At 39.6% G+C, this 26,925-nt stretch overlaps 2 protein-coding genes across 3 annotated transcripts in view; one reads left to right on the top strand and one right to left on the bottom strand.

The window, feature by feature from the left end:
- Positions 1 to 830, top strand: part of DHX9 (DExH-box helicase 9) — a 48,712-nt gene extending 47,882 nt beyond the window's left edge. For both annotated transcript variants that reach the window (XM_010368925.2, XM_010368926.2), the window contains one exon: positions 145 to 830. In XM_010368925.2, coding sequence (XP_010367227.1) covers positions 145 to 511 — 367 coding nt within the window. In that variant the 3' untranslated portion in view covers positions 512 to 830. The remainder of the gene's footprint in view (positions 1 to 144) is intronic.
- A 12,844-nt stretch (positions 831 to 13,674) lies between these two features.
- Positions 13,675 to 26,925, bottom strand: part of SHCBP1L (SHC binding and spindle associated 1 like) — a 47,629-nt gene continuing 34,378 nt past the window's right edge. Inside the window, exons 7-10 of the mRNA XM_010368928.2 lie at positions 20,260 to 20,413; positions 18,988 to 19,238; positions 17,505 to 17,627; positions 13,675 to 14,044 (exon numbers count right to left, since the gene is read on the bottom strand). Of these exons, the coding sequence (XP_010367230.1) occupies positions 13,793 to 14,044; positions 17,505 to 17,627; positions 18,988 to 19,238; positions 20,260 to 20,413 (780 nt within the window). The 3' untranslated portion in view covers positions 13,675 to 13,792. The remainder of the gene's footprint in view (positions 14,045 to 17,504; positions 17,628 to 18,987; positions 19,239 to 20,259; positions 20,414 to 26,925) is intronic.

The raw sequence follows: 26,925 nt of genomic DNA on the forward strand, positions 1-26,925 counted from the left end.
TTTTGTTTCAATTTCGATTTGTGCATTTGGCTTCATTCCCTTTATGTATTAAATTTTCAAATATAACTAAATGTATGCATTTGGTGAGTGATTGGGAAATAATAAGAATGCTTTGCTGAAGTGATGGTTTTGTGCTTTTCCTAGGTATGGAGATGGTCCACGTCCTCCCAAGATGGCCCGATACGACAATGGAAGTGGATATAGAAGGGGAGGTTCTAGTTACAGTGGTGGAGGCTATGGCGGTGGCTATACCAGTGGAGGCTATGGCGGTGGAGGCTATGGTAGCGGAGGCTATGGTGGCAGCCCCAACTCCTTTCGGGCAGGATATGGCGCAGGTGTTGGTGGAGGCTATAGAGGAGTTTCCCGAGGTGGCTTTAGAGGCAACTCTGGAGGAGACTACAGAGGGCCTAGTGGAGGCTACAGAGGATCTGGGGGATTCCAGCGAGGAGGTGGTAGAGGGGCCTATGGAGCTGGTTACTTTGGACAGGGGAGAGGAGGTGGTGGCTATTAAATCTTGGTTATGTCAGTTCCTGTGTGTAGACAGTAAGGAAAAAAAGGCATGCTATGTGTTACGTGTTTTTTCCAATATGTTTATTTGCCACCAAAAAGTAAATGCATTTTCACCCATTCTGTGGTTCATTGTAGTTTAAGGAAACCAAGCCTATAGATGCATTAGTGATTTTGTTTATATTATGTAAAATATAACGATCTATCTTAAAAATACCACAGTTTGTATTTTTTCTTTAAGGAGTAAAGATTTGCCTTTAAATAACTTGGTATTTTCCTGGCTTTCGTTTAATACAGTAGAAAATAAAGTATTACACCGAATACTTGCCGTGTAGTTTGTTTGTTGACCCTTATATATTAGAAAATTTTATAATGCCAGTTACATCTGTTCATTTTAAATGTCAGAGAAGTTGTACCATGTTTCAAAAGTATACTAAGTGATACTACTTGTAATAGAAAAATCACCTTGGAATTGAATTGTTACCTTTTGAAGTAAATACTGGCAAGTGTACAAGCCACATAAACCTGAATAAAACTTTCGATCTAGGGTTGAACATTTGGCTTCCTCCCATATTCTGTCTTTGAATAAGACCAAGGCCAGCATTTTCTTTTCTAAGTGAGTTTCTACTATGACAATTAAAAGCAATATAATCACTCCATAGAACTCTTAAGCCTCTTTAATAGAGATGTTCATACATTTATAACACTTTACAGTTTCCAGTGAATTTTCAGATTTCTCATTTGAGCAGGATACAGTGAGAGAGGGCAAAGGTATTGGATTAGACAGAACTGGGTCTGTCTGAATTCTTTTCTCCACCATGTGGGTGATCTTGGGCAAGTTATATTTTTGTCTTGGTTTCCTTTTCAAAGTCCTTTATCCTGCATATATGTTGTAGATCACCTTCAGCAGTTGTTAAGCTGATGGCACCTATTTACAGACGCACAAGTCTGTCTCCAACCGAGATTTCCTTTCTGAGCCATGTAAGCAGCTGCATACTGAACATGTATCTCTGCTTAAATATCCCATAGAAAAAAATCCTCAGTGCTTTCCAAACTGACCTCCTTCCCCTCCCAACCTACCCTATGTCCTGACAAGTACTGTGTTCTCTGCTCTGTTTTCTTTGGAGTTTCGGCTGCTTAATTTTAAGCCACCACCTCTAGTCAGCTCAAAACGTCGTTAAATATACTTTTATAGATCAGTTGCCTCTGTTCTATTCAGTCTTAGTTTGAACATACAGTGCCACAGCAACCACTTAACTGATCCTGCCTACAGGCCTGCCTCAATCTGATCTCCACTGCAGCTAGAGTAAACATTCCCAAACGAATCTAATTTCATACCCTCTTTCCTGACTTAAACCAATGGTTCTTACTGCCGGCAGGGTAGAGGCTAGACTCCCTTCTTAGCCCCTGACTCCAGCTCTACCTTCATTTCTGCTGTACAGCTGTAGCTAGCCATACTGAACTAGCACCATCGATGGATCATGCTTTCTCTCCCTTTGCAGGTGTGAAAACTCCCATAAAAGGTATAGTAGCAGGACGAGCCGCAGACAAAACTCCTCTGACACCAAGTTAAAGAAAGAAGGGGTTTTTTCAGCCGGGGGGGGGGGGCATCAGCAAGACTCCTGTCTCAAGAGCCGAGCTCCCTGAGTGAGCAATTGCTGTGCCTTTTAAGGGCTCACAACTCTAAGGGTGTGTGTGAGGGGGCCATGATTGATTGAGCAAGCAGGTGGGGGCTGCATGCACTGGTAATTAGATCAGAAGAAAACAGGATAGGGATTTTCACAGTGCATTTCTATACAATGTAATCTATAGATAACCGATTAGGTCAGGGGTCAGTCTTAACTACTAGGCCCAGGGTGTGGCGCCAGGCTGTCTGCCTGTGGATTTCATTTCTGTCTTTTAGTTTTTAATTCTTTGGAGGCGGAAATTAGGCATAAGATGATATGAGGAGTGGTCTCCTCCCTTAGTATAAAACCAATAATGGTTCATTTGAATGGTACTCATCCCTCCAACAAATTCAATTAGAAATGTGAAATTGAAAAATGGCCAAAAGTTGTCAAAGTGCATTCTCTAAAGGTTGGAAAAAAGCCCTAAGGCATAGTTCTAATTTTTTCATATTCAGCTGAAGACCTAAGGAGCTCCGTATGTAGCTCCCCGCTGTGTGTGCCCCACACATACCAGCTGTCCTCCCCAAACTCGTTTGTCTCTTAACTGCAGTGCTCTGCTTGGTACTTTCTCCCTCCGCCATGACCCAAAAAGTGCTTCCACATAGTCATGGACTTGTCTCATTGTTTTCCTTATTGGGGGATCACAGTTCTGCATTGCCTGTTGTCTAATGTCTGAAAGCAGCTGTTTCACTAGTTGCTTACATGGGAGGTTAAGTGCTTGTCATAACTCTAAGTGGGAATCCACTTCACTTGTCAAAGAATCCATTAAAAGGTCCAGAAATCATTCCTTTTCTTAGATGAGACTTAAAAGAGCAGAAGGCTACATAGAGTATTTTGTGTTATATTAATACCTTCAGACATCAACTACTGTTGAATTTCTGTTTTGAGGCAGGGTCACCCAGGCTGGAGTGCAGTGGCGCAATCTCAGCTCACTTGCAACCTCTACCTGCCAGGCTCAAGCGATCTTCCCACCTCAGCCTCCTAAGCAGTGGGTAACTGGGACCGCAGGCACCTGCCACCACCACACCCAGCTAATTTTTTTATGTTTTGTAGAAATGGGTTTTCACCTGCCCAGGCTGGTCTTGATCTCTTGACCTCAGGCAATTCACCCGCCTCGGCCTCCCAAAGTGCTGGGATTACAGGCATGAGCCACCACACCCGGCCTTCATTTCCTTTCTTAGTCATCTCTACATTCTGCTTAGAACAAAGACAATAGTTAAAGAATGTCACAGCAGGTGTGCAATGACTGAAAGTTCTTCCAAAATGAGAGCTTGAATACATACGGTTCCCATTCAGGAGATGGGAGAGAATTCGAGAAAAAAATATGTAGAAAGGTTTCTGCTTACCACCCCTTCTCTCACAGCACATATCTACTGGAGTTTGCGGTAGTAGAGCTGGCAGTGACAACTGAGTCTGCCCTTCTAGAAGTTCAGACAGGAAAGAGTGGCCTGAATTGCACCTGTTTGGTCTGTGGTTGGCAGCTTGAAAGTTATCTGGAAGAAAAAGCTGATGTGCCAGTTTGAGGAAGCCAAGCTGCAGACCTTTCTGTGTTAACAGAAGGTGTAGGTACAGTGTCCTCAAGTAAGCAGCTACAATTTGATGGGATCTTCTATGCTGTGGAGCTACACTCCAGACCCTCTGAACGTCACCTATTCCATAGGAACAGATCACAATATGAATAGTTGTGCCAACTTAGGGGTCAGCCCAAACAACAAGAAAGAAGACATCAACTTTAGCCAAGCATGTATTTGAATTCCAATTTTCCTCTCTCTGAATCTGGAAACAGAATTGGGACAGGAGGACAGTAAAGAAAACCAAAAATGGAATTTCTAATTTGATTGGAACTGATATGAATTTTGGTTTTGACTGGGAAAACAGCTCCTGAATTCTGTATTTGCCAGAAAGACTTAGACTTGAATTACTGTCTAGAAGACAAAAAGGGAAGTTTTTTAAAGTTGTATTTGTGTAACTTTAATATTTGCAGACTGTCCTATCACATGTAGTATAAAATATTTCTGGACCATGTGGGGAAAATTTAATATTGAATCTCAAAGTTAACCGAGGTTACCTGAATTTCTGAGACGATTTTAGTGATAATTTAGCTTTTAAGAAAAGATGTGAGGAGAGGTGGAGCAAGATGGCTTCATAGAAGCCTCCAGTGACCATCTCCCTGCAAGAACACCAAACTGAAAACTATCCACACAAAACACCTTTGTAAGAACCAAAAATCAGGTGAGCGATCACAGTACCTGGAAAGAGGTATATTGAGGAAAGAGGCATGGAAGAAGGTAGGAAAGACAGTCTTGACTTGCTTACATCACCCTTTCTCTGTGCCCTGGCAGCGGCTGCATGGCGCAGACAGAATCTGTGTGCCTGGCAGTGGGGGAACAGAATGAGATGTTGCGTTGGAACTGAGTGCTACTTTATCACAGTGCAAAGAAGAATTTAGCCCATGCCCTTGGAGGAAACATACCTAGCCAGAGATGGCTAGGTATATTGGTACCTAGGTATTTATAGCCAGAGATGAATTGTCCTTCCCAGAGGTTGGAACCTGACTTCTGACAAGCCCTGCCACTGTAGGCTTAAGTGCTCTGGGTTCCTAAATGAAAGGCAGTCTAGGCCACAAGGACTGCAATTACTGGACAAGTCGTGGTGGTGTGCTGGGCTCAGCACTTGAGGTACACACAAGCTAGTGAGACACCAGCTGGGGCAGTCAACAGAGTGTTTACGTCACCCCTCCCCCAAAACCAAGCACAGCTTGCGGCTTCTAGAAAGACTCCTTCCTTCATCTGAAAAATGGTTCAACATATGCAAATCAACCAATGAGACACATCATATCAACAGAATGAAGGATAAAAATAATAATAATTTCAATTGATGCTGAAAAAGCATTTGTTAAAATCCAACCATCCCTTCATGATTTAAATAAAACACTAAAAACCTGGGTATAGAAGGACATACCTCAATACAATAAAATCCATATATGACAGACCCACAGCTAGTATCATACTGAATGGGAAATGACTTTCCTTTAAGATCTAGAGCAAGACAAGGATGCCATTTTCACCATTGTTATTTAACATAACTGGAAGTCCTAACTAGAGCAATCAGACGAGAAAGAAAGAAAGGGCATCCAAATTGGAAAGGAAAAAGTCAAATTATCCTTGTTTGCAGATGATATGGTCTTATGTTTGGAAAAACCTCAAGAATCCAGCAAAAAAACTACTGGAACAGATAAATACGGTAAAGTTGCAGGATACAAACCAACATACAAAAATAATAGCATTTCTATGCCAGCAACAAACAATCTGAAAAATAAATCAAGAAAGTCAATTTACAATAGCTACAAATAAAATACGAATAAATTTCACCAAAGACATGAGATCTCTACAATAAAAACTATAAAACGCCAATGCAAGAAATTGAAGAGGACACCAAAAAATGGAAGAGTATTCCTGTTCTTTGATTGGAAGAATCGGTATTGTTAAAACATCCACAGTACCCAAAGCAATCTACAGATTCAATGCATTCTCTATCAAAATATCAATGACATTCTTCACAGAAACAGCAAAAATAATTCTAAACTTTAAATGGAACCACAAAAGATCCAGAATAGCCACAGCCATCCTGAGCATAAAGAACAAAGCTGGAGAAATCACATTACCTGACTTCAAATTATACTGCAGAACTATAGGAACCAAAACAACATGGTACTGTTAGCAGCAGAACATATCTGAGTCACACAACACCAAAGTATGTTACTGGCAGTGAATTCATATGAGTCTGCAACAACCTCATTTCTTGCCTCCTCAGAGGAAAAATTTGACTGAGGGGCATAAGGCAGAAGAAGAAACTTAGGCAAGTTTTAGAGCAAGAGTGAAAGTTTTATTAAGAAGTCTTATAACAAGGCCAGGCGTGGTGGCTCATGCTTGTAATCCCAACACTTTGTGGATCACCTGAGGTCAGGAATTTCAGACCAGCCTGGCCAATGTGATGAAACTCCATCTCTACTAAAAATACAAAAATTAAGGCTGGGTGCAGTGACTCACACCTGTAATCCCAACACTTTGGGAGGCCGAGGTGGGTGGATCACCTGAGGTCGGGAGTTCGAGACCAGCCTGTACCAACATGGAGAAACCCCATCTCTACTAAAAATACAAAATTAGCAGGGCGTGGTGGTACATACCTGTAATTACAGCTACTCAGAAAAGTTGAGGCAGGAGAATCACTTGAACCCAGGAGGCAGAGGTTGCGGTGAGCCAGGATTGCACCATTGCACTCCAGACTGGGCAACAAGAGTGAAACCCTGTCTCAAAAAAAAAAAAGAAAAAGAAAAATTTGGCCAGATGCGGTGGAGGGCACTTGTAGTCCCAGCTACTCAGGAGGCTGAGACAGGAGAATCGCTTGAACCCAGGAAGTGGAGGTTGCAGAGAGCCAAGATCATGCCATTGCACTCCAGCCTGGGTGACAAGAGTGAGACTCCATCTCCCAAACAATAAATAAAGTTTTATAACAGGAATAAAGGGAAGGAAAGTACACTTGGAAGAAGGCCAAGTAGGTGACTCAAGAGGCAAGTGCACGGCTTGACCTTTTGACTTGGGGTTTTATACATTGGCATACTTCTGGGGTTTTATGTTACTTCTCCCCACTTGCCAAACTCCTGAGCTCTTATCAGGAAGCTGCTTATCACCAGTTTCAGGTGTTTTCTATTTATTAGAAGAGACTGCCTTTTCTTGGCACTGGCTGTAACCAATTATTAGTTTAGAGAGACGGTTGACCACCTGACCATCATCTGATGGTTGCCTGACACTCCTGGTGTATCGCTGGGGGTTGGGGGGGGGGCGGGGAGTGGGGCGGAGCTCTCTTCTGCCCCACTCATACCTGACTAAGCTACCCACTGTAACATTACTTGCATAAAAACAGGCACATAGACTCATGGATCAGAATAGAGAAATTAAAACAGCTGAACTCATGGAGATTAATGGTTACCAAAGGCTGGCAAGGGTAGTGGTGGTGCTAGGAAAGTGGGGATGGTTAATGGGTACACAAATATTGTTAGATTGAATGAATAAGATTTAGAATTTGGTAGCACAACAGGGCAACTACAGGCAACAATAATTTACTGTACATTTAAAGAAAACTAAAAGTGTCCTAGCCAGAGCATCAGACAAGAGAAAGGGCGTCTGAGTCAGTAAAGAGGAAGTCAAACTGTCCCTGTCAGTGATGTGATCACATACCTAGAAAACCCTAGGTATGCAGTAAGACTCATCCTAAAAGCTCCTAGATCTGAAAAATGAACTCAGTAAAGTTTCAAGATAGAAAATCAATGTATGCAAATCAGTAGCACTGCTATAAACCAAGAACAACTCAGCTGAGATTCAAATCAAGAACTCAATCACTTTTACAACAGCTGCAAAAATAAAATACTTAGGAATATACCTAACCAAGGAGGTGAAAGATCTCTGCAAGGAAGACTACCAAACACTGCTGAAAGAAATCATCGATGACAAAAACAAATGGAAACATATCCCATGCTCATGGATGGGTAGAATTAATATTGTGAAAATGACCATACTGCCAAAAGCAATCTATAGATTTAATGCAATTCCCATCAAAATACTATCATCATTCTTCACAGAACTAGAAAAAACAATTCTAAAATTCATATGGAACCAAAAAAGAGCCCACAGAGCCAAAGCAAGACTAAGTGAAAAGAACAAATCTAGAGGCATCATATTACCTGACTCAAACTATACGAGGCTACAGTTACCAAAACAGCATGGTACTGTTATTTAAAAAAAGGCATGTAGATCAATGGAACAGAATAGAGAACCCAGAAATAAAGCCAAATATTTACAACTAACTGATCTTTGACAAAGCAAACAAAAACATAAAATGGGGAAAGGACACCCTATTCAACAAATGGTGCTGGGATAATTGGCTAGCCACATGTAGAAGAATGAAACTGGATCCTCATCTCTCACCTTATATAAAAATCAACTCAAGATGGATCAAAGACTTAAATCTAAGACCTGAGACCATAAAAATTCTAAAAGATAACATCGGAAAAACTCTTCTAGACATTGGCTTAGGCAAAGAGTTCATGACCAAGAACCCAAAAGCAAATGCAACAAAAACAAAAACAGATGGGACCTAATTAAACTAAAAAACGTCTGCATAGCAAAAGAAATAATCATCATAATAAACAGACAATCCACAGAGTGGGAGAAAATATTTGCAAACTAAGTCTAATATCCAGAATCTACAAGGAACTCGAATCAGCAAGAAAAAAAATCTCATCAAAAAGTGGGCTAAGGGCATGAATAGACAATTCTCAAAAGAAGTTATACAGGCCGGGCGCGGTGGCTCATGCCTGTAATCCCAGCACTTTGGGAGGCTGAGGTGGGTGGATCGCCTGAGGTCAGGAGTTCAAGACCAGCCTGGCCAACATGGTGAAACCCCATCTCTACTAAAAATACAGAAACTAGCCGGGTGTGGTGGTCGCGCACCTATAATCCCAGCTACTCAGGGGGCTGAGGCAGGAGAATGGCTTGAACCCGGGAGGCAGAGGTTGCAGTGAGCCGAGATTGCCCCACTGCCCTCCAGCCTGGGCAATAGAGCAAGACTCCATCTCAAAAACAGAAAATAATAAAATAATAAATTTTTTTTTTTTTTTTTTTTTTGAGACGGAGTCTCGCGCTATCGCCCAGGCTGGAGTGCAGTGGCTGGATCTCAGCTCACTGCAAGCTCCGCTTCCCGGGTTTATGCCATTCTCCTGCCTCAGCCTCCCGAGTAGCTAGGACTACAGGCGCCCGCCACCTCGCCCGGCTAGTTTTTTTGTATTTTTTAGTAGAGACGGGATTTCACAGTGTTAGCCAGGATGGTCTCGATCTCCTGACCTCGTGATCCACCCGTCTCGGCCTCCCAAAGTGCTGGGATTACAGGCTTGAGCCACCGCGCCCGGCAATAATAAAAATTTTAAAATTAAAAAGGTATACAAATGGCCGAGAAACATATGAAAAATGCTCAACATCACTAATTATCAGGGAAATGCAAATTAAGACCACAGTGAGATACCACCTTGCTCCTGCATGAATGGCCATAATTTAACACTCAAAAAACAATAGATGTTTGTATGGATGTGGTGAAAAGGGAACACTTTTACACTACTGGTGGGAATGTAAACTAGTACAACTACTATGGAAAACAGTATAGAGATTCCTTAACTAAAAGTAGATCTACCATTTGATCCAGCAATCCCACTACTGGGTAGCTCCCCAGAGGAAAAGAAATCATTATATGTAAAAGAAAGACACTTGCACATGCATGATTATTGCAGCACAATTCACAACTGCAAAAATACAGGACCATCCTAAATGCCCATCAACCAAGTGGATAAAGAAAATGTAGTATATATAGACTATGGAATACTACTCAGTCATAAAAAGGAACGAAATAATTGCATTTGCAGCAACTTGGATGAAGTTAGAGACCATTATTCTTACAAAGTAACTCAGGAATGGAAAAACCAAATATTGTATGTTCTCGCTTATGAATGGAGCTCAGCTATGAGGACACAAAGGTGTAAGAATGATATAGTGGACTTTGGGGACTCGGGGGAAGGGTGGGAAGGGGTGAGGGATAAAAGACTACACATTGGGTACAATGTACACTGCTCAGGTGTTGGGTGCACCAAAATCTCAGAAATCACAATTAAAGAACTTATTCATGTAAACAAACACCACCTGCTCCCCAAAAATGATTGAAATAAAATTTTTTAAAAAGATAACTAAAAGTGTATAATTGGATTGTTTGTAACAAAAAGCAAGAATAAATGCTTGAGGTGATGGGTGCCCCATTTATTGTGATGTGGTTATTACTCATTGCATACTGTATCAAATTATCTCATGTACCTCATAAATATATACACCTACTATGTATACACAAAATTAAAGATTAAAAAAATAAATCTAAGACATAACAAAAAGATGTAAAAAGAATCTTTTCTTCCTGGGAACTGACTAGAGTTGCCAAATGTCTCAGCTGGCCCAGGACTATCTGTTTTTCTAAGACAGAAGAAGCGCTAAAACTGGGAAAGTCCTGGGCAAACTGGGATGAATTGGTCACCCTAGGATTTATCTTAAATGGAAGCACTTTTAGGAATTTTCACACTTTGAAATTCCATATTTCTTTCATACCTAGAAATAAATTTAAGATAAAGATAACAAAGCAGTTGGCTATATAATCAAATGTTTAATGTTTCTCATCTAAACAGGCATAGCTGTGAAACATTTTTCATGCTAATATGTAAAAAATAACCACTACATCATTTTAAAGTTTTACATTTTTGTATTAATATAATACATTATGTTTACATTATAATATATATCTCTATTATATAATAAATAATCTCACATCTCAAGATTTTTTTTTTTTTTTGAGACGGAGTCTCGCTCTGTTGCCAGGCTGGAGTGCAACGGCGCGATCTCGGCTCACTGCAATCGCCATCTCCCAGGTTCAAGCGATTCTCCTGCCTCAGCCTCCCAAGTAGCTGGGACTACAGGCACACGCAACCATACCCAGTTAATTTTTGTATTTTTAGTAGAGATGGGGTTTAACCATGTTGGCCAGGCTGGTCTTGAACTCCTGACCTCAGGTGATCCACCTGCCTCGGCTTCCAAAGTGCTGGGATTGCAGTCGTGAGCCACCGTGCCAGGCCAAGAATCTTAATTTTTAAAATATACGTATTTAAATATATATAATATATAAGAATATATACATATTTAAATATTTAAGAATAACAATAGGTATATATTTAAATATTTAATAAGTATATATTACACTATTTTTATATATTTAATTATATATTTTATAGATTATATTATCTAGTATATAATCATATACAGTTCTTATATATGATTCTTAACTTTTAACATATATAAATATGTTATAATAAATAAATATATATAAATAAATATATATAAATAAATAACATATATAAATATGTTATAATAAATAAATATATAAATAAATATATAAATAAATAAATATATATGTTAAAAGTTTAGAATCATATATATATAATTATATATATAAAGTTAAGAATCTTGAGATGTGAGATTATCCTGGATCATTGAGGCAGGGTCAGTCTAATCACATGAGTCCTTAAAAGTGGAAGAGGGAGGCAGAAGAAGGAGTCAGGGAGATGAGACATAAGAATAGAGAAGAGACTCAGAGGAGAGACACTTGATCCACCGTTGCTGGCTTTGAAAATGAGTGGAGGCCATGAGCCAAGGAATGCAATCAGCCACCAGAAACTCAGCTGTCAACCATCAAGGAAACAGGGATCTGAATCCTACAACTACAAGGGACTGAATTCTATCAACAACCCAAACAAACAAGGAAACAGATCCTTCCCTAGAGCATCCAAAAAGGAATGCAGGCCTGTCAACACCTTGATTTTGGCCAAGTGAGACCCATGCCAGATTTTTGACCTACAGAACTGTAAGATTATAAATCTGTGTTAAGCCACTAAGTTTGTGGTAACTTATTATGACTGCAGTGGAAAACTAACACAATATATAAATTCAGTCTTTCATTTATAAGGTATGGGGGGAAAGGTAGGGGAGGAAAGGTAGAAGAGGAAAAAAAATAATTTTATGAAACATCAAAATTCTTAGAAAATCTTAAAAATGCTTTATGCATGTTTTAGAATCATGAAAGGAAAAAAAAACAGCATCACTATATTCTGTAGTTGGCCTGGGAAAAGACAAATTGGTTAGAAACCAGTGGCAGCAACAGAAGGGAGGTAGATGGCCAGAGTAATAAGTTTGTTCACACAAGGCTACTGCTTTTATTGCACACCTTCAAAGATATTACTTTGCCCATCACCTACTCTTTCTGAAGCCAAATACTGAGAAAGGTGGGGGAAGAGGATGGAAAAGGCAAATCTCCACCCTTAACACTCACTACATTCATTATAGAAAGATGTTTCTTGTTAAGGCCCCCAAGGACAATCCTGGAATTTCATTAACAAGTCTTTGTGTACATAGACTATGCATAAACAAAGTCTATGGAACTGCCTATAGGTTTTCCTCTTTTAAAAAAGTGCTGTTTAATGAAACACTGAAGAACAATCATGCCCTTTTAAAAATAAATGATCGGCCGGGCGCGGTGGCTCATGCCTGTAATCCCAGAACTTTGGGAGGCCGAGGCAGGCGGATCATGAAGTCAGGAAATTGAGACCATCCTGGCTAACACGGAGAGACCCTGTTTCCACTAAAAATACAAAAAATTAGCCGGGTGTGGTGGTGGCGGGCACTTGTAGTCCCAGCTACTCGGGAGGCTGAGGCCGGAGAATGGCGTGAACCCGGGAGGGGGAGCTTACAGTGAGCCGAGATCGCGTCACTGCACTCTAGCCTGGGCAACAGAGCGAGACTCCATCAGACACACACACACACACACACACACACACACACACACAGAGAAATGATCAATTCTCAGTCTCAGAAGATGATTGTTTATGGCAATTCAGCGTAACCTTTGTTAGGTTACAGATAACATGAAGTAAAAGTCAAAAGTTTAAGTATTTAAGCCTGAGTGCTTATTTCTTTTTGTATTCTGAAGTCAACATAAGCTCTGCTTTGGGAAAAAGACTATTCGTTGTGTCTTAGAAAATCAACTCTCTATTTTAGAGGCCACATGACCGACCAATGTAAAGATTATATTTCTCATTTGCAGCTAAGTGTACCCATGTAATTACATTCTAGGTAGAAGCATGAAAGTCAAAATAATGTGTGCAACTTTGAAGAAAGGTTCTTTCCCTTCTGCTGGCTGAAAACCAGACATGCAAGCTTGATTACCAATTGCTGTCTTGGATCGTATGGTGATTTTTCATGGTAATCTTATAATCGTGAAACAATATAGAAGAAACTTGAATTTCTGACAACGCAAAACACCTATCTACCTACATACCTACCTCCCAGCCCTACGATGCGTTCCCACAAGGAACATCTCTTAGCCCTATACTGAATACCTCTGCGCTTCTTGACTATGAGGGAGAAATACGTTTCTATACTGTTTACCTCTCTTATTTTGGATTTCCTTGTTTTTTGCTGTTGAATCTATCCTATTTTTTTCTTTTTTTCACTTTTTTCTTCTAAAATGTATACCTACAAGAATGAGTTTAAAGAAACTATCCTATTTTAATGTATGACATATTATCTTATTCTGGTTACTGGGAATTAGCTATAAATTAAATTTTGTCTTTTATCTATATAGAACACCTAATGCTTTTTATTGGAGGAGTATTAGAAAGCAATATTTAAAACCATATTTGTTTCTGGATTAAATAGTGATGACTGTACCATATACTAAAAATATACTAATATCATTGAATTGTACACTTTGTAATGTGTGAATTTTATGGCATGTGAACCACATCTTAATAAAGCTATTATTTTAAAAATATGTTAAAATGAATCATTCAATGAAAGCATTATGATATTTAAATATTTTTTAATTAAGCTTTGAATTGAAACTACCATTTCAGTGGGATATGAGAATCATTTATTAAACAAATTTGTGAAATATAAAACTTTAACATCAATTCAGATGCTTTAACTTGTGACTATTCTGATATCCCCCTTGACGTTTGCTTCTATCTTATTATTATTCATTTCCAGATTCAGGTTTTGCATTACTTTGAAGAGCATTTTATCATCTTTTTTATCTCCTGAAGCAGCCCTTTTGTTGAGAGCTTCTTCTGCTACAATAAAAAACTGTTCCGTTGGTTGAAGAATGCTTACTCCATAGCCTTTGTTGCTATAAATATGATTATTTGTCATCTTCAATTTGGGTGCTGGAAGAACCTATTAAATTATTTGAGGAAATTAGTTTTTCAATAATTTTATTTAAAAAATGAAGTAATGAACATATAAAAATTAGCTTAAACTTTATTCTTGGATTAACAGATTTTTTAAAGCAACCAAGACTCTCAATTTTGAACAAGTGTTAAGTGCTATTTTCATGACACCAACTAACGTAATATTAACTACAAAAATATTTAATAAGAATTTTTTTGGCCGGTCGCGGTGGCTCATGCCTGTAATCCCAGCACTTTGGGAGGCTGAGGTGGGTGGATCACGAGGTCAGGAGTTCAATAGCAACCTGGCCAAGATGGTGAAACCCCATCTCTACTAAAAATAAAAAAAAAATTAGCGGGGCGTGGTGGTGGGTGCCTGCAATCCCAGCTATTCAGGAGGCTGAGGCTGAGAATTGTTCGAACCCAAGAGGCGGACGTTGCAGTAAGCCGAGATCATGCCACTGCACTCCAGCCTGGGCGACAGAGTGAGACTCTGTCTCAAAAAAAAAAAATTTTTTTTTTTTTTTTAGATGGAGTCTTGCTTTGTCGCCCAGGCTGGAGTGCAATGGCACGGTCTTAGCTCACGCAACCTCCGTTCACTGCAACCTCTGCCTCCCGGGTCAAGTGATTCTCCTGCCTCAGCCTCTCAAGTAGCTGGGACTACAGGTGTGTGCCACCACACCTGGCTAATTTTTGTATTTTCAGTAGAGACAGGGTTTCAATATTTTGGCCAGGCTGGTCTCGAGCTCCTGACCTCATGATCCATCCACCTTGGCCTCCCAAAGCGCTGGAATTACATGTGTGAGCCACCGCGCCCAGCCAATAAGAAAATATTAAATGAGCCAGGTGTGGTGGCTCACGCCCTGTAATCCCAGCTCTTAAGGAGGCAGAGGCAGAAAGATAGCTGGAGCCCAGGAGTTCGAGACCTGCCTGGGCAATATCGCAAGACCCCATTCTCCACAAAAAGAAAAAGAAAAAAAAGTAAGTGTAAGAAAATATTAAATGAAGTTTTCAATTTACTTTTATCAGTTATTGACAAAAACAACTAATTCTGTATGGGGATACAACCCGTGAAGTCAACCTCTCATAACATAATAAACATGAAAATAAATAATTTCAAATAATACGTGAGTTGGAGAAAATCAGGTAATGTGATAGTATGACTGGGTGGGGAGAGGTTACCACTTGAGTGTTCTTTACATTAAAGGCTTCTTTGAAGAGGGACGATCACATTCAGATAGTAATAAGAAAGTCTATAGAAAGAGTGCTTCAGGTCAGGTGTGGTGGCTCACCCCTATAATCCCAGCACTTCGGGAGGCAGAGGCGGGCAAATCACCTGAGGTCAGTAGTTCGAGACCAGCCTGACCAACATGGAGAAGCCCCGTCTCTATTAAAAATACAAAATTAGCTGGGCGTGGTGGCGCATGCCTGTAATCCCAGCTACATAGGAAGCTGAGGCAGGAAAATCGCTTGAACCTGGGAGGCAGATGTTGCGGTGAGCCAAGATCGCGCCATTGCACTCCAGCCTGGGCAACAAGAGCAAAACTTCATCTCAAACAAACAAACAAACAAAAAGAGTGCTTCAGGTGAAGGTAACAGTCAGAACAAGGTTAATAATTTCTGGGAACACAAACAAAGCCAGTGTGGCTCGAATATAATGTATAAGAGGAAGATTGGAAGGAGATTAAGTTGGAGAAAGCAGAGGCCAGATCTTATCAGATTTTATAAACCATATTTATCAAATTTTAATGTTACATATATCTCATTTGGGAGCTTGTTAAAGACCACATTTTGTTCAAATAGTCTGGCGTGGGGCTGAAAATTCTCCACTTCTAACAAACTACCAGATGATGCCAATGCTGCTGGTCCACGGCTCACACTTTGAGTATCAGGAATCTGATTCTTAAAGTGTGAGTTCAACCAGCAGTACCAGCATCACCTAGGAACTTACTAAAACAAATTCTCTGCTTTACCCTAGACCTGCTGAATCAGAAAGCAGAGTGGACCTCTGCAAGAATGATTCTGATGCTTGCTAACATTCAAGGACCACTGAAAAATTGAAAAATATTTAAGAACAGAAAAAATGTTTTAAGACAAATCAAAGATTTTAAAACTGCGGCCGGGCGCGGTGGCTCAAGCCTGTAATCCCAGCACTTTGGGAGGCCGGGACGGGTGGATCACGAGGTCAGGAGATCGAGACCATCCTGGCTAACACGGTGAAACCCCGTCTCTACCAAAAAATACAAAAAACTAGCCGGGCGAGGTGGTGGGCGAGGTGGTGGGCACCTGTAGTCCCAGCTACTCGGGAGGCTGAGGCAGGAGAATGGCGTGAACCTGGGAGGCGGAGCTTGCAGTGAGCTGAGATCCGGCCACTGCACTCCAGCCTGGGCGATAGAATAAGACTCCCTCTCAAAAAAAAAAAAAAAAAAAAAAAAAGATTTTAAAACTGCTCCCATTTACCATTTGTACCTTCTTTTCTTTTTTATTCTTTTTTTTGAGACAGAGTCTCAATCTGTCGCCCAGGCTGGAGTGCAGTGGTGTGCTCTTGGCTCACCGCAACCTCCGCCTCCCGAGTTCAAGTGATTCTCCTGCCTCAGCCTCCCGAATAGCTGGGACTACAGGCATGTGCCACCACGGTTGGTTAATTTTTTGTGTGTTTTTAGTAGAGATGGGATTTCACTATGTTAGCCAGGATAGTCTCGATCTCCTGACCTCGCGATCTGCCCTCCTCAGCCTCCCAAAGTGCTGGGATTACAGGCGTGAGCTACCGTGCCTGGCCTTGTACCTTATTTTCAATCAATTATCTGACTTAGCGTCCAGAATCATACAGGGAGTGGGAGGCTACTAGTAATATATAATACAGTTCCTGCCCTTAGATAATTTATAATCTATTTGAGGAGACAAAATGTACGTTCATAAAACAAAGAGTTAGAATGTTCTAGAAAAAACTTCATTAACATAAAAGTTCATTAACTACACAAGCCTAGAGAGGGACTTAGAAAGACAGGATTTATAGAAGCAGAAAGGATGGAAGACAATTCACCTAGAAATTATTGCTGTTAATGTTTTAATTGGTTAGCTTAAATCATTTAACACAACTTTGAAAGTAAGACTTCAAATGCTTCTTAATATATTATTATTCTTAATTTGCTTTACTTTGTAATTTGAAATAAAAAAATGTATTACAGATCTGATCAAAGAAAACTCTAAAATGTCTTTAAGAGAAAAATCTATCCCATTTCTCATATTCAGATTTATTTGCAGAGTTTAAGTACAAATTATTTAATTAGGTAAGGCTAAACTTATTTCCCATCAGCCATTATTTAACTATATTTTATTACTTGTACTATTCTTTTCCAAATCAATGATAATATTTAGACTACCTTTTAAGACTAAAACTGGTATTTTATTACTTATAATTACTTACAATTCTCATAACAATGCTACATCAAGAAATAAGATAATACCTTCATATTAACTCCACCTAAGGTGCTTTTTGAACTGTCACTGGTTCTGAGGTTATTACAGTGATGAATTTCATTTCTTTCCAAAATGGCTATGCTTCCAGGATACAGTTCAACACCAGCACCCTGTAAATTAAAAGCAAATAAAACTATCTACAAAATAGATACACAAATCTCTCTCCAAAATCTTCTTTAGATTTGAAAATTGTAATTCTGCATTACCAATATAAACATTAAGTTACATGAAAATACATGATCATGCATGCAACTGTTAATTGTAAAGATAATATTTAAAAATATTGAAAATTTAAATGTTAGAGAATCATTAGACTAAGAAGGTTGAGGTCATATAATCCATTACCTTATTCTTCCACCCAAATGATTCTCTAGAAAGGAGTCCAAAACCTTTTTAAGCAATTGTTTCAATAGTTATGAAAATTTATATCTACTGTAAATCCCACGTAATGCCACTAAAGTATATTTCCTCATTTTAGTGGAAATTTAAAAAAATTCTTTAAAAAGGTGCTTTTGGCCGGGCGCGGTGGCTCAAGCCTGTAATCCCAGCACTTTGGGAGGCCGAGACAGGTGGATCACGAGGTCAGGAGATCGAGACCATCCTGGCTAACATGGTGAAACCCCGTCTCTACTAAAAAAAAAAAAAAAAAAAAAAAAAAAAAAAAAAAAAAAAAACTAGCCGGTCGAGGTGGCGGGCGCCTGTAGTCCCAGCTACTCAGGAGGCTGAGGCAGGAGAATGGCATAAACCCAGAAGGCGGAGCTTGCAGTGAGCTGAGATCTGGCCACTGCACTCCAGCCTGGGCAACAGAGTGAGACCCCGTCTCAAAAAAAAAAAAAGGTGCTCTTATTTTTCTACTTCCTTTAATCCTTTTTCTCATTCAATTCTCCAGTCCTTCAATGATATTTGTGATTATTATCTAAAGACTCAAGCTCTTAATTTTTAATTATTTATTTATTTATTATTAAAGACAAGGTCTTTCTGTGTTGCCCAGGCTGGTCTCAAACTTGGGCTCAAGTGATCCTCCCACCTCAGCTCCCAAAGTGCTGGGATTACAGGAGTGAGTCACTGTACTTGGCCTCAAGTTTTTTATGTCCTGATTATTCAGAAGCTGTCAGAACTAATCACATCATCTAACAGCAACATCTGATAACTTACATGTCTTATTTCTTTAAAGATAAACTATCAAATGATTGACTCATGATTTATGTTATAGCCACTGTTTTCCAGATTTTAAAAAGTCACACTTATAAAACAAAGCTAAATATTCTTTACTTTGGACCTAGCATTTCATTTTTCCTAAACGTACTATGACATTCTAGTACTCATTTTGTTGATGTCTACCAGTTACTAAGTTTAATTAGAATTCCACTAAAAGATGAAAAAAATTGCTACCCTTTATTTATATATTAAGATCACTCAAAGCTGTTATCTATAGTCATATAAAGCCATACTTTTTAAAGAATGAAATACCTGGGCACCAGTTATTTCACTGTCTGTAATTGTCAAAGCAGCCCCTGTAAGAACACACACTCCTGTTCCTTCACATTTTAATATGCAGTTTTCAAGAGTCATGTGACCAGACTCCACCACCACGATACCATCAACCGTCCCTTGTTGTATCAGAGATAGATGCATTAGTTTCACATTGTCCGCTTTGGACACCACAAAACTGTCACGAGAAGGTTCAGAAGTAATCATAATTTCCTCTCTCTTTCCAACTCCTGATTCATAGGCATAAAAATACATTAAATCAGTAATCTCCCATTTTAAGGCCTTTTAGTCATTCAATAATACTGCTGTTACTAAAGTTTTTCAGTGTGTGCATGTGTGTGTGTGTATGTGTGTGTGTGTGTGTGTGTGCATTTTTAGAGACGGGTCTCGCTATGTTGCCCAGGCTAGTCTCGAACTCCTGGGCTCAAGTGATCCTCCTGCCTCACCTCCTGAGTAAGTTGGGACTACAGGTGCATAGTACAGTGCCCAACTTCACATATTTTTAACAAATAATATAGTAGCTACATAACTATAGTGTAATCTTTTTCTTTTTTGAGACAGTCTTGCTCTTTTGCCCAGGCTGGAGTGCAGTGGCTTGATCATGGCTCATTGCAACCTGGGCTCACGTGATTGTCCCACCTCAGCCTCCCAAGTAACTGGGACTACAGGTGTGTACCACCAGATCTAGCTAACTTTTGAATTTTTTTGTAGAGATGGGGTTTCACTATGTTGCCCAGGCTGGTCCCAAACTCCAGGGCTCTAGCAATCCACCTGCCTCAGCCTCCCAAAGTGCTGGGATGTCCTTCTTTTGTTGTTGCTGTTGTTGTTGGTTAGACAATGAGAATACTCTTACTTCAAAGTCAAAAAGAAAGTTTCTAAATATGTTCAGGACCTAAAAGAAATTTAGTAAATTCTGCTTTTCTACTTCTGTTTTGGTGAGTTAGCATGTGATACTGGCCTTTTTGAGAAAATGATGAGCATATGTTAATATAGCATTACATCTGGGTTTTCTTAGTAAAGTGATATGAAAAGCAGTAAAGATAGATAAGAAAAAAGTGGTTTTGGTAAAAAATATAAATGGAGCTAATAGAAAATATGATGAACATGTCTCAATTGTAAAAGGAATATAAAGGATTTTTGTAAAACATAAATTCTATTGTAATTTCTTATGATTTCATTAAGCATGTTTAGAATACACAATTTGTCCAGTATACATTGCTGTAAAAAAACTACAAAGGATGCCCTGCTAACCCTTTATAATGATGTCATCTGTCAACAAAGCAAGATTTGCAGCTTGATATTCTCCTGGAAAAATTATTACTGTATCTCCACTATAACAATTATCCAAAGCCAAATCCAAATCATCATGCTGTTGGAGAAGCGTGTCTGAAGATAAATCCTTTATCTAAAAAGAAATAAAACACTTGCACTTTCAGTAATAGGTTAAACTTAAATATGTCATTTTAATCAGTTACTTACGGGACAAGTGCTTTTCCCAAAAGACTTATCATTTATTAAAGATTAGCAAGTATTAAATGCTCAAAGTATCAGTTCATTGATTAATGTTGAAATGAAATTTTTCTTTACACTCATTCATCATTTTATAACTATTAAATACTGGGTATTAGCTATGTGCCATATTTCGAACTATACATATTACCTCCTTAAGCCTTGCAACAGTTCCTTGACATATTATTACTATTATTTTGAGATGGAGTTTCACTCTGTCGCCCAGGCTGGAGGACAATGGTGCGATCTCGGCTCACTGCAACCCCTGCCTCCCGGGTTCAAGCGATTCTCCTGCCTCAGCCTCCTGAGTAGCTGGGATTACAGGCACCTGTCACTGCATCTGGCTAACTTTTTGTATTTTTAGTAAAGATGAGGTTTCTCCATGTTGGCCAGGCTGCTCTTGAACTCCTGACCTCAGGTAATCTGCCCACCTCAGCCTCCCAAACTTCTGGGATTGCAGGCATGAGCCACCGCACCCGGCAATGTAAGTATTATTATACCTGCTATAAGGTTAAGGAAATTGAAGCTTGGCAAGATTAAATGAATTGTCAAAATTAGTAGTGATGCCAAGCTTTAGATACAGTTCAATATGACACCAGATTTCATGCTTTTCCCTGTGCATCATTTTGTTTTCTTTAACTCAAAATGACCCTCCAATTTTAGTAAACAAAACTTTTTTTTTTTTTTTTTTTGAGACGGAATATCACTCTTGTCACCCAGGCTGGTGTGCAATGGCGTGATCTCAGCTCACTGCAACCTCTGCCTCCCAGGTTCAACCAATTCTCCCACCACAGCCTCCTGAGTAGTTGGAGTTATAGGCATCTGCCACCACACCTGGCTAATCTTTGTATTTTTAGTAGAGACCGGGTTTTGCCATGTTAGCCAGGCTGGTCTTGAACTCCTGACCTCAGGCTGGAGTGCAGTGGCACAATCTTGACTCACTGCAACCTCCCGGGTTCAAGTGATTCTCCTGCCTCAGCCTCCTGAGTAGCTGGGACTATAGATGTGTGCCACCGCACCCGGCTAATTTTTGTATTTTTGGTAGAGACGAGGTTTCAGCATGTTGGCCAGGCTGGTCTCGAACTCCTGACCTCAAGTGATCTGCCCACCTTGGTCTCCCAAAGCGCTGGGATTACGGGCATGAGCCACCGCACCCAGCCTTTTTTTCTTATTATAAAAGTGGTACTTGTTATAAAAACATGGAAAAGAAAGCATAACAAAAGTTGAAAAATTAACTTTTAAATTCTTTTTTTTTTTTTTTTTTTTTTTTGAGGCGGAGTCTCGCTCTGTCGCCCGGACTGGAGTGCAGTGGCCGGATCTCAGCTCACTGCAAGCTCCGCCTCCCGGGTTTACGCCATTCTCCTGCCTCAGCCTCCCGAGTAGCTGGGACTACAGGCGCCCGCCACCTCGCCCGGCTAGTTTTTTTGTATTTTTAGCAGAGACGGGGTTTCACTGTGTTAGCCAGGATAGTCTCGATCTCCTGACCTCGTGATCCGCCCGTCTCAGCCTCCCAAAGTGCTGGGATTACAGGCTTGAGCCACCGCGCCCGGCCTTAAATTCTTAATTAAAGAAAACCTTCATTTATATAGATATTTCCTTCTAGTATATTTCCCATGCATATATTCATGTATTCATATGCTAATCAATCCTACCATACATTGTATATATTTTTGAATTCTGATTTTATCATTATACTGTATCACCTTCCCCATGTCTTTAAATAATTTTTCAAAGCCTATTTTTTTAATGATTATAATTTCAACTTATTTTAGATACAGGGGTGTATGTGCAGGGTTTACTATGTTTGTTTATTGCACCCAGTTATTGAGCATAGTACCCAATAGATAGTTTTTCAACAGACATCCCCTCCCTTCTTCCTCCAGCACCAGTAGTTAGCAGTGTCTATTGTTCTCATGTTTGTGTCCACATGTGCTCGATGTTTAGCTCCTGCTTGTAAGTGACAACATGTAGTATTTGGTTTTCTGTTCCTGCATTAATTCACTTAGGATAATGGCCTCCAGCTGCATTCACGCCACTGCAAAGGACATTATTTCATTCTTCTCATGCCTGCATAATATTCCATTCCACAGTGTATATGTACCACATTTTCATTATTCAATCCACCATCAATGGGCACCTAGGTTGATTCCCTGTCTTTGCTATTATGAATAGCACATCAAAGCATAATTTTTAACAATTACATACTAATGTATCAAACAGATATATTACCACTTATGTTATGAATTTCTCACTCTTATTTAGATGGTTTATGAGTTTTCAACATTATGAAAATATTACAACAGATCTTTGTATGTATGTATCTAGTTATTTCTTTAGGAAACATTACTAGATGGGAAATTCCTGAATCAAAAGGTATAAACATTTTAAGACTCTTGGATATACTTTGCCAAATTCCTCTCCAGAGAAGCTTAATCAATTAAAACTTGGGTTAAGAATGCTTGTTTTGTTATAAACAAAACAACAGGGGAGTTTTAAAAAATGTGTAAAATATTTGACATTTTAATGGACAAAACTCTTCCCACCTCATTTTCATTTCCATTTATTTGATAAGTGAGAGTGAACACTTTTTCCAGATATATGTAAAATTCCTATAAGCCTTACTAAATCAGCAACCCACAAATTCAGGTATTTGTCCAGGTATTACATACATTGGAAGCAGATAGCACAAGACTACCTCTGTAAATAAATAATTTGTAAGAACTCTGAAACCCTCCTCACTCATATTTTTTTTTTATTCACTGAAATAAGAAACACAGGAGAGAGAAAAAAGTGTGATAGAGGAAGACAATGAGTTTAATTTTGGTGCCAACAAATTTGAAGTGCCAGTGGAGTCACTCGATAGAAGTATCCAGCAGACTATGGATACAAGGGTCTAGAATATAGGACCTGACTAGACATAAGGTCATAGAATTATTTACTTATATGATAATTTGAGCACAGGAATGGATGAAATTAGCTACAAGAATGTGTAAAGAGGGAAAGATAGCAACCTAGAACAGAACACTGAGGAATATTAAACTGGCAGAAACGCAAGATCTCACAAAGAATACTGAGAAGTAGGCAAAGAGGTAGTAAGAAAATCAGGAGACTGTACAGTCGACCCTTGAACAACATGGGTTTGAACTGCATAGACCCACTTATACACAGATTTTTTTCAACCAAACATGGATCAAAATACAGCATTTGCAGGATGAAAATCTGAGTATATGGAGAGCAGACTTTGACGTTTTTGTATATACGGGTTCTGCAGGGCTGACAGCACGACTTGAATACACATGGATTTGGATACATGCCAAGTGTCCTCGGACTAATCCCTGTGTATACCGAGGGACAAATGTAGTTGGTAGTGTCAAATGCTGCTCAAAGATTAACAAGATGGTAATCTCTGAGTTGTACCTACTGCAATTGGCCAGAGGGAGATTCTACATTACCACAACAGTATTTTCAGTGATATTCTGGAGACAGAAGCCAGATCACAGTGAGCAGAGGAATAAATATGAAAGAAATAGAAATAAATGCAGATAAATATTTCAAGTAGTTTTTCTCTGCAAGGTAAGAAACAGAGATGTGGCGTTTAGGGTAGATATTGTTTTGCTATTTAAAACAGAACAGAATTGAACATAATTCACTGTATTCAGGAAGGAGAGAGTAGAGAGGAGAGGTTAAAGACACAAGGAAGAGATGACAGCACAGAAATGGTGAAGTAATGGCTCTTCCACTGAAGCAAACATAAGTTGGCAAAAACTATGGAATCAACTTTTGGGAGCTCTAGAATCTAAATCAAACATAACAACAAAGGAAATACTTAAGGAAGTGGCTGCTAAAATTCAGTAAACAAGTGTTGTGGCATTGTTTTTACTTACCCACCTACCATCCCCAATCCCCTGCTCTGCAGCAGCAATGGAAATGGCAGCTCACATTCCTGGTGTAGTTTGCTGGTGCCAGCAGGCCGCCAGGTGGTAGGGTGCAATATAGGCCTTGTTCTCAAAATACTATGGTTGTAAATTCTGACCTATCTGGTAGTTCTCTGATGGACTGGCAAAGAGGATAATCTTTTTTTCATCCCTCAGGCTGGAGTGGCTTTCCCTTTGCCCCAAAGTTGCCCAGCGCAAAGAACACAGAAAGAGACAAGCAAAATTCCTCAAAGGAGGGGCTGAGGAGAAAGATTTTTGGAGGAATAAGGGCTGAAAAGAATCAGGGCTTCCCATACACTAGGAAATCAGTAGTGAAATGCACATGCAGTGCAGGGCTAGATGTATGCTCAGAAGATATCTGAGAAGAACCTAGGCTTGCACCTTTGGCTGCTCTTTGGGCCTTGTGCAAACAGGAAGCAAAAGCTAATACAAAGTTTTAGGCAGCCTAGCTTAGCTTTGAAGGAGTGTCTCAGCTCAGAGATAATCTGCAAACACTGGGAGAGTTTTTGCTTTTGTTTTTTTCTACTTATTTATCTTTTTTTTTTTTTTTTTTTTTTTTTGAGACGGAATCTGGCTCTGTCACCCAGGCTGGAGTGCAGTGGCACGATCTTGGCTCACTGCAACCTCTGCCTCCCGGGTTCAAGCGATTCTCCTGCCTCAGCCTCCCAAGTAGCTGTAATTACAGGTGTGCACCACTATGCCCAGCTAATTTCTGTATTTTTAGTAAAGGTGGGGTTTCACCATGTTAGCCAGGCTGGTCTCAAACTCTTGGCCTCAAGTGACCTGCCTGCCTCAGCCTCCCGAAGTGCTGGGATTACAGGTGTAAGCCACTGCACCTGACCTTGGTTTTTATTTTTAGCTGAGCCATTTAAGGAAATCTCTGTTAGATTACTCACTATCTACTGAGATAACACAACAAAAACTTCAGTTGCCACACCAAAAAGGAATACAGCCTTTGCAAAAGTAGTTTAGAAAAGTCATTAAACAAACATACAGCTGTAGTCTTCAACAACCGAAACAAACCCTGGGGAGGGGTAGAATCCAGTTTCCAGAGTTACCATATCATAATATCCAAAAAGTCCAGTTTTCACAAAAAAATTGCAAGGTATACAAAAATAAAATAAAATACCGTGACCCACTCACAGGAAAAATAAATTGACAGAAACTATCCCTGACGAACTTTGGACTTACTAGACAAAGACTTTAACTCAACTGTTTTAAATGTGCACAAAGAGCTAAAGGAAACAATCAAGAACTAGAAGCAACCAGGAGAACAATGTCTGAACAAATAAAGAATATGGATAAAAATATAAACAAAATAGAAATTCTGTAGTTGAAAAGTGTTATAGCTGAAGTGAAAAAATTCACTAGAGGGGTTCAACAGCAGATTTGAGCAAGCAGAAAAAATAATCAGCAATCTTGATGAAAGCACAATAGAAATTATCCAGCCTGAGGACCAGAAAGAAAAGAAGTATGGAAAAAAATGAACAGCATCAAAGGGACCTGTGGGATACCATGAAGCATATACTTACTAGTAAGTGTCAGAAGAAGCGGAAAGAGAGAAAAGGGTGTGGTGTTACTTTGTATGTATATATGGGTTTTCATTCACAGCTTGTGACTCATAACTTGAACAGGCGTGAGTCACTGTGCTTGACCGTAATATCCTTTATAATAAACTGCTAAACATAGGCCAGGCATGGTGGCTCACACCTGTAATCCCAGCACTTTGGGAGGCTGAGGCGGGCGGATCACAAGGTCAGGAGTTCGAGATCAGACTGACCAATATGGTGAAACCCCATCTCTACTAAAAATACAAAAATTAGCTGGGTGTGGTAGTGTGCTCCTGTTATCCCAGCTACTCAGGAGGCTGAGGCAGGAGAATTGCTTGAACCTGGGAGGTGGAGGTTACAGTGAGCTGAGATCATGCCACTGCATTTCCAGCCTGGGTGACATAGTGAGACTCCATCTCAAAAAATTAATTAATTAAGTAATTAAATTAACTGGTAAACATAAATGTTTCTCTGAGTTCTGTGCACTGCTCTAGCAAATTAATTAAAACTAAAAAAAAAAAAGGGAGTTGTGAGAACCCCAACTTGAAGTCAGTCAGTCAGAAGTTCTGGAGGCCTAGATTTGTGACTGGTATCTGAGGGACAGGGGCAGTTTTGGAGGCTGAGTCTCCAACCTGTAGAATGTGACACTGTCTACTGGTAGATATGTTGAAATAGAATTGTAGGACGCCCAGTTGGGGTCTGCTGGAGAACTGATTACTTGCTGGCGGGGAGAAAGCCCCAATATTTTGGGGTCACAGAAGTCTTCTGTGTTGATAATTCTTGTTTTGTTGTGAAAACAGAAGAAAAATATGGTTTGAGTGTTTTCCTAACAAAGGTAGAAAAAATATTTGAAAACTAACAGCTGAAAACTTCCCAAATTTCATTAAAGACATGAATCTACATATCCAAGAAGTGAAATGGAC

This window comes from Rhinopithecus roxellana, chromosome 8 (genome assembly GCF_007565055.1).
Source record: "Rhinopithecus roxellana isolate Shanxi Qingling chromosome 8, ASM756505v1, whole genome shotgun sequence".
Taxonomy (NCBI): Eukaryota; Metazoa; Chordata; class Mammalia; order Primates; family Cercopithecidae; genus Rhinopithecus; species Rhinopithecus roxellana.